The sequence below is a fragment of the Nannospalax galili genome, unplaced genomic scaffold (genome assembly GCF_000622305.1).
Source record: "Nannospalax galili isolate Female #2095 unplaced genomic scaffold, S.galili_v1.0 scaffold188, whole genome shotgun sequence".
NCBI lineage: Eukaryota > Metazoa > Chordata > Mammalia > Rodentia > Spalacidae > Nannospalax > Nannospalax galili.
The window spans coordinates 4677253-4686009 of NW_008360325.1; the positions used below are offsets into that span (position 1 = coordinate 4677253).

General features: G+C 51.0%; 1 protein-coding gene across 2 annotated transcripts in view; it reads right to left on the bottom strand.

Moving 5' to 3' along the window:
• Window positions 1–158: 158 nt before the first annotated feature.
• Window positions 159–8757, bottom strand: part of Hhipl1 (HHIP like 1) — a 30293-nt gene continuing 21694 nt past the window's right edge. For both annotated transcript variants that reach the window (XM_029559869.1, XM_008825634.3), the window contains exons 8-9: window positions 4661–4743; window positions 159–805 (exon numbers count right to left, since the gene is read on the bottom strand). In XM_029559869.1, the coding sequence (XP_029415729.1) occupies window positions 261–805; window positions 4661–4743 (628 nt within the window). In that variant the 3' untranslated portion in view covers window positions 159–260. The remainder of the gene's footprint in view (window positions 806–4660; window positions 4744–8757) is intronic.

Below are 8757 nucleotides of genomic sequence, written 5' to 3' on the forward strand. Positions count from 1 at the left end.
CCCGCACCAGATTGTTCCTGCTGCTCTCTGGAGTGGGGGCAGGTAAGAGATCTTGCCCAAGAACCACATGCTCATCTTGTGAAGGCACACAGGTAGAGACACAGAGAACACGTGTGCTACACACCCGCCTCCTGGGTCCATAGGATAGCTTTTGGGACCTCCACCATGCCGTGTGATGCACCCGGTGATGCACACAGGCTGAACGGGTCACACCAGGCTCCAGTCTCGCAGGGTGGCCCAGCCAGGCGGGTGACGCTTGCCTACAAGTCAGGGTCCTGATGACTGCACACGACTCCGGCATCCTCCTGGTGTCCACAGTTATGCGTGCCCACGCCTGCGTGCGCGCACTCCAGCAGGTTGCGCTCGCTGCCCGCGCAGCGCACGTCGTCCAGCAAAATTGGCAGCGCCCGGCCCTCGCCGAACTCCGCGCGTTTGGCGGCGCGAACCGCGTGCGCAAAGCCCAGCTGGCGACACACCACGGTGGCGGCCTTGGCGTCCCAGGCGTCATCGCACACGGTGCCCCAGTGTCCGCCCGCGAACACCTCCACGCGCCCGCGGCCCGGGCTCAGGCCTGAGGGCCGCACCAGGCGCACTGCGCCATTCTGGGGCGCAGGGACCGCGGTGCTCAGCCGCCCCCGCTGCCGCCCGCCGCCCCTCCGACCTCCTGGCCGTCGGGTGGGCCGTGGGAGTCGCGCAGGCAGCCGGGTGGGAGCCAGGGGAACGGCCGTGGGGCTGCTGCGGCGGGGCGCCTTAGTGGGCGCGCGAGCCGTGGGTCGCGGGGTGCTCTCCGTGGTCCGGATGAACTCTGCACAGAGGAAAAGGCTGTAGTCAGAGGGAGCCTGCTGCCCCAGCTCAGTTCAACTCTCCACCCACCGCCCTCCAACCTGGGCTGTGGGGGTGTGAATCTAGGGAAAGATGCCTTCTGTCTGCCTGCATTCACATCCCAAGATAGGGTGCCTCTTAGGGCGCCAGTGTGTTTGATGGGTCACCCTGGCCCATAAGGAAGCCAGCCGACCTAGAGCTGTGTTAGGTGCTTCTTAAGTCATTCAGCAAACTCTGGCTGTCAGGTACTCTGTGCCAGTCTGCTGCTGCCAAATCTCCCTATCTTCAGCCCTACCCAACCCTGAGCTGGTAGGAAAACCCTGTAACTCAAGCACAGGGAGGGGAAAAGTGTCCAGAAGGCTTGTAGGAGTAAGGGTCCCTTCTGTTTCCTGCTCTTGGTTTTCGGGGGTGATGAAGCAGAGGCCACAGGCAGGCATGATCTTTTGAGAGTCTGAAGCCATCAGTAGGCAGACAATGGACTTGAACCCACATAGAAAGCCCCCTTTGGTCAGGGTGGTTCTCTCTCCTTCAGGCTCCCAAGGCTGCTGGCCCTGTCACCTGTCACAACAGGCTATATGAGTGCCATCAGGGTGTATGGGGAATGAAGGGTCAGGGCTCACTGCACATTCACCCCACTGGGTGGCCACAGGTGCTGGGGACTGAGGTGGGTGGTTCCCTTTGTTCCTTTAGCCCTGTTCAGTCACAATGACAAACCACATACTACATCAGACACTGCTCTGCCAGCCCCACTCAGGGGGATGAAGTGCCGAGCACTGGCCATCGCCCTCTGTGACAGCCCTCAGAGGACTGAACCCCCAGTGACATAGTTCCATGGGGAGGACGCTGGGGCCACCAACCTAAATCCTCCCAATCCTCACCCCATTTCAGCCAGCCTCAGTTTGAAAACCAGAGATGAGGCTAAGGAAGTACTTCTGGGAACAAGGCCAAGTGCAGGCCAGGGCCCAGAGAACCATGATGTAATCAAAGTGCTCCCCCTCCCTGTACCAGCGACCCAGAGCCTCACTTCTCCAGCTCAGGCTGGGATGCTTCTCCCTATCTAGACTGCCCCCCCACCTCAGGGTGCCCCTCCTCTCCATACTCCAGGAACCCCTATTTCCCTCTAGTCCCACCCTGCCTGGGGTAGCTCCCTATAAGACCTGGAACACTAAATGAAGTCTGTGTCTGCCTGCCAAGACAGAGCCTGCTTTGATTTCTCCCTGTGGCCCCAGCATCCAGCACCAAGCATGTGACTAACTGCTAAAGACACTGCTGAAGGAGTGAATGAGAAGCCAGCCCCAGGGAACCATCCAGTCTACCTTCCTGCCTCCCCACTATTCTCCTCCCCAGCCTCCCTCTATTCAGATATCCCTTCCTCCCATAGGATCCCCCAGCCAGCCCCGCTGCTCAGCCTTCCTTCTCTCTCTGGTCTGCCAGGTGGTGGCCTGGCCTGCTGAACTGATTCCTCTTTGTCATAGGATGTTTTTTGTTTTTTTAAATAAATAATTTACTGAGAATTTCATATATGCCCACTCCCTCCCCTTCAACTCCTCCCATATCTCCCTATCACTTTTTTTCTGATAACTTCATGTACTTTCTTCTTCATTTATTTTTTTAAACTTTTAAAAAAAATTTTTTTATTTTTATTTTATGTGTATGCATGTGTATTGCCTGCACGTAGGTAAGTGCACCCGCGTCGTACAAAGCCTGAGGGGGTCAGAAGAGACCTTGGGACTGGAGTTACAGACAGTTGTTAGCTGCTATGTGAGTGCTGGGATTCGAACCCAGGTCTTCTGCAAGAACAACCAGTGTTCTTAACCACTGAGCCATCTCTCATAGGATGGGTTTTTGGGGTTTTAAAAAGTATTTTATTTTTATTTTATGTGTATGACTGTATTGCCTGCATGTATGTGGGTGCACCCATGTCATGCAATGCCACAGAGGTCAGAGGAGGGCTTCAGATTCCCCTGGAACTGGAGTTAAGGATGGTTCGTAGTCACCATGTGGGTGCTGGGAATCAAACCTACGTCCTCTGCAAGAGCAGTCAGTCAGTGCTTTTAACTGCTGAGCCATCTCTCCAGCCCCCATAGGATGTTTTTTAAAGTGTTGAATGAGCTACATATTTTCAAATTAAATTATATGAAGCAACCTGAGAAGGCAAGACAAGAATTCTGTTGCTCAGTGTTACATCCCAAGTGCATGCAAAGCATATGTGCAGGATGGATGAATGATGACCAGATGGATGATGGCTTGCTGAATGGATGATGGCTCACTGGCTGGCTGGATGGATGGGCAGATGGGTGGATGGGTGGATGGATGAAAGGGTGATGGATGAATGGATGGATAGGTGGGTGGGTAAGTGGATAAATGCATGATGGATGGATGGATGGATGGATGGGTGGATGTTTGTGTGGACAGATGGATGTTGGATAATGGGTGGACAGAAGAGAGATGGATGGATGGAGGACATGTGGATGATGAATGGATGGGTCAGTGGGTGGAGAGATGATGGAGGGATGAGTAGATGGGTGGATGAATTGATGCATGGACGGGTGAATGGATAGATGGATGGATGGATCAGTGGATTCAACAGATTCATAGATTGATAAATGGGTAGATGAGTGGGTAGATAGGTGATGATGGGTAGATTGGTGAATGGATGGGTAGATAGGTGGATAGATGAATGGGTGATGGATGGATGGGTGGGTGGGTGGATGTTTGTATGGACAGGTGGATGTTGGATGTTGGATGGATAGAGGAGGGATAGATGGATAGAAGATGTGTGGATAATGGATGGATGGATGGGTCGGTGGGTGGATGAATGATGGAGGGATGAAAGAATGATGGGTGGATGGACTGACACATGCATGGATAGGTGATGGATGGATGGATTGGTGGATGAGGGATTGGTAGATGATGGATGGATAGCATGATAGATGGGTGAATAGGGTATATGGGTGATGATGGGTAGATTGATGAATAGATGGGTGTATGGATGGATTATGGATGGATCAGTGGACAATGGATGGATAGATTGATAGATGGGTAGGTGAGTGGTTAAATAGGTGATGATGGGTGGATGACTGGATGGACTGATGGACAGATTGGGAGTGATAGATAGATGATAGGCAGATGGATAGATGATGAATGGATGGTGGATGAATGGTTGAGTGGATGGATAGATAGGGAAATGCATTTCCTTCACATCTTAGGTTGCAAAAGGTCTTACTACACAAGCCCTTGTTCTTACCCGACTTGAGTCCAATGGAACAGCTGCCTCCACCAGGTATAGTGTTTCATACAGTGTTAGACCAAGACAGCCATTCACAGCCTGCCTGTCCCTCAAGACAAAGGGTTTGCTCATGGCTCCATCCCTCCTCACCAAAAGAGACAAAATGGAATCCTCTATGGAAAGCCCAACCCAAATGCCCCAACGCCTTACACACAGATGTGTTCTCTCTCTCACTCTCTCTCTCACATTCACTCTCTTGCTTTTGCTCTCTCTCTTGCTCTCTCACTCTCACTCACTCTTGCCCTCTCGCTCTCTGTTCCTCCCAGAACTCTGAGCACTTCTCATCTGAGCATTCTTCTTCTTGACATGTCCTGCCTGAGGCTGAGCTCTTTGGGGCCACCTACCTACTGCCTGGAACCTGGTTTAAGGAGTTATGACCAATCCAGCAATATGCACTATAGTTATAGTTCCATTCACTTTGACTAAGTGTCTGATGGGTATCAGGTATGGTGCTAGGTATAGGGGCTGAGAACACATTTGAAGTCCAACTGGGGACCTACGAGAAGCAGGAGCTTCCTCTCTCATAGTGACCCACTAGAGAACACTTACTTTCTTTGGGCACAAAGGGGATGAGGCGGCTCTTCACCTTCACCTGAGCAGGGTGGATCTGGCACTTCCCAGGAGGCGCCCGTCTGCCAGAGACACAGAAGATTAGGAGTCCCACCCTGGGAGCCAGTCCTGAGCATGCAGCCCAGCCCATCCCACTCCTTGCTACCTTCCCCTGAAGTGAGGCAAAGAGGGCATGGGCCAGGCATGTGTGGACAGGGACAGTGCCTGGTACTGTGGACCCCTCCATACCCCAAGGGTGATGGGGAGTCCCCCCTCCACATTGCCTGCCCCACTCCTGTAACTGCCCCATTCCTGTCCACCCCTCACCCCAGGCCTTTGAGGAGGGTGATTCGCAGGCCTGGAGGAACTTGGGGATAGTTAAGGCAAGCTAAAGACAAAGCGGGAAGGCAAAAGGAACCATGGAAAGGAGCCATGGGAAGCCAGCCTCGGCAGACCCCGCATAGCCTTAGGGCCTGCAGTTTCAGAGAAAAGAGTCTGAGAAGGGTTGCCAGGGTGTAAACAGCTCCTTCACGGTCCTCCAGGGGCACAAGAACCAGAATTCCATTTTAATTAGTTTTTGGCTGGTGATCTGTGATTCTTTGAATGGATCCGACCCTGTTCCCAGACTGCCCCACGTGGGCTCAAGACTTCAATGAGGGTTCCGTCTGCATGGGATTGAAGCAGCCACATGACAGGAATGCCCTCCAGAAAGACTTGGCAGAAGAGGGGACACGTGCCTCTTGCAAGGCACACAGTCTTCTCAAAGCTGGAGGCACGGCCTTCCGGCTTTGACCTCTCATGGGGTCTACACGTTGAGCAGATCCAAGGAAGGGAGGAGGCATTGTCTCTGAAGACTTGGAGCTACACTAAAAAACCACAGGGGTTCTGCTCGGGCAGTGAGTGGTGCCCCCCTGGGTCCTCCACCCCGTCTTCATTTTCCAAATGTTCGCTACCAGTAGCCTATACGGTGTCTGTGTGAGTGCCAGGAAACACACTTCTTCCTAGGGCAAAAATGAAAGGGAGGGAGGAGAGTTTCAAGGGAAGGAGGAAGGTGAGGAGTGAGGGAGGAGGGTCAGAGAGGAGGGTTGGAGGAAGGTGGGAGGGATGGAGGAGAGTCAGGAAGGGGGGAGGAGAGACAGGGAGGAGGGTTGGGAGGGAGGGAAGAAGATGGGGAGTAAAGGGGGAGTCAGGGAGGGAGGAGGGTCAGAGAGGGAGAAGGGTCAAGGAGGAAGGGAGGAAGGTCAGGAAGGGAGGGCCAGATAAGGGTAAGAGAGTGAAAGAGGAGGGTCAGGGATAGAGGTAGGAGTCCTACACACTTCTGTCTGCTTCTAACCCAAAGACCTTGAGCAAGAGAACCCCTCAGTCCTGCTGGGTCTTCTTTGTGTACACAGGGGCAGTGAGCCCAGAGGGAGAGGGTATTGCAAAACCAGACCAGGATGCAGCCAAGGCAACACCTGGCAGGAATTAGGTGCTCAGTATAAGTGACAAGTCCTTACAGTAGTCTTTTCTTTAAAAAAAAAGAAAATAACCTCAAATTCCAATAACTATGAAAGATGATAAGATGATGGTTCAGTGACTCAGCTGAAAATGACCCTCAGTCAGGACTATCCTTTTGAGGGTGGTATTAGGATGTGGAGACAGTGACGAGGGACAGGCCAATGAGAGGAAGGACAGAGATGAAGGTATATGGTACCTTGGGGAGGCCAGGATGGAGACATGGAAGGAAAGAGTTTATGACTTATGTGGCAAACAGGTACATCGTTAATTAATGTTTCTACTTTTGAAAGTCATAATTTAAATTTTTATTTTTTTATTTTTATGTGTTTTGCCTGCATGTATATGTTCACCCATGTTGTACAATGCCCACAGAGGCCAAAAGAGGGTGTCAGATCCCCTAGTGGCCATGTGGGTGCATGGAACTGAATCCAGGTCCTCTGCAAGAGCATTCATTCACTGCTCCTAACTGCTGGGCCATCTCTCCAGCCCAGTAAGTCATAATTTAAAAACAGACATGGGGAGCAAGAAAAGTCTAAGAAGCTAGAGACCAGAGGAAACTAAGGAAATGTGATGCAGGATCCTGGGGTAGAGACGGAACATGGGCTGGGTGCCATGGAACATGCCTGTAATCTTAGCACTTGGGAACTGGAGGCAAAAGTATCAGGAGTACAAGGACAGCCTGAACTACATGAGACCTTGTCTAAAAAAACACAAAAGGAAAAGAAAAAGAACATGAGGGAGAAATCAGAGTAATCTTTCAGAAAAAAAAAAAAAATAGCCAGGTGTGGTGGGTCATACCTATAATCCCAGCACTGGGGCTGCTAAGGCAGGAGGACTGAGAGTTTAGGCCAGCCTGGGCAACAAAGATCCTGCCTTAAAAAACACAAACCAGAGCCAGGCATGATGGTGTATAGGCCTTTAATACCTCCCAGCACTAGGGAGGCAGAAGCAGGCAGATCTCTCTGAGATGAAGGCCAGCCTGGTCTCCATAGTGAATTCCAGGCCAGCTGGGGCTCCAGGGATATCCTGTCTCAGAAAGACACACACACACACACACACAAAACAGGGGCTGGGGAGATGGTTTAGAGGGTAACAGTACTTGCAGTGCAAACTGAAAACATGAATTCAAATCCCCAAAACCCACATAAAAGGCTGGACTCAGTATTGTACATCTGTAATTCCAACACTCCTGCTGTGAGATGGGAGACAGGGGAATGGCCCAGAAACCCTCAGGCCAGCTAGCCTGGAGTATGCTGTGCAGCAGAAACAAGAGAGATCCTGCCTCGAAACAAGGCAGATGAGAACTGATTCCTGAAAGTGGCCTTCTGGTGGCATGTGGATACCCACACTCATACTCACCGATATATCATACATGCACACACACAAGTAAAAATAAATAATAAACTTAAAGCAAAGATCATAAAGTTGGTTAATAATATTGCACCAGTGTTCCATGCTAAAATAAGATGTTAACAAGAGAGGAATTGGGCAGGTGATACATAGAAAACCGTATCTGTAATCTTAAAACTATTCTAAGCCAGGTGTGGTGGCATGATGGCATACATCTGTAGTCTCAGCACTCTAGAAGCAGAGGCAGGAAGGTCAGGAGTTCAAGATCATTCTTTTGCTTTTTAATTTTTTTTTTTTTTGGTCTTTTTGACACAGGGTCTCCCTGTAGCCCCAGCTGTCCTGGAACTCACTATGTAGACCAGGCTGGCCTTGAACTCACAGAGATCCGCCTGCCTCTGCCTCCCGAGTGCTGGGATTAAAGGTATGCACCACCAGGCCCGGCATATTTTATTATTTTTATTTTATGTGTATGCGTGTATTGCCTGCCTATACGTAAGTGCATCCATGTCATTCAATGCCCATGGAAAATAGAAGAGGCTGTCGGATCCCCTGGAACTGGGGTTATGGACAGTTGTTAGCTACCATGTGGGTGCTGGGATTCAAACCCGGGTCTTCTGAAAGAACCGCCAGTGTTCTTAACCGCTGAGCCATCTCTCCAGCCCCTCAAGATCATTCTTGACTACATAACCAGTTGGATGTCAGTCTGGCTACATGAGAATCTGTCTCAAAAAACCAGACAGGGGCTGGCTGGAGAGATAGTTCAGTGGTTAAGAGCACTTACTGCTCTTGTAGTGGGCCCAGGTTCAGTTCCCAGCACCCACATGGTAGCTGATAACCTCCTGTAACTCCAGTTTCAAGGGATCTGATGCCCTCTTCTGGCCTCCTGGAGCTGCTGCACACATGTGATGCACATAAATTCAGGCAAGCAAATACACATACTCATACACAAAATACATCAAAAATAAATAAATAAACTGGGAGGCAGAGGCAGGCAGATCTTTGTGAGTTCAAGGCCATGCTGATTACACAGCAAGTTCCAGGCCAGTCAGGGTTACATAGTAAAACCATGTCTCAAAACAAAGAAATGAAAATAAGAGATAGCTAGTTGTGGTGGTACACTTTTTAAATCCCAGCTCTCAGGAGGCAGAGACAGGCAGATCTCTGTGAGATCTCTGGTCTACATAGAGAGTCCAGGCCAGCTGGGGCTACAGGGAGACTCTGCCGAGGGGGGAGGAGGGGGAGGGAGGGAG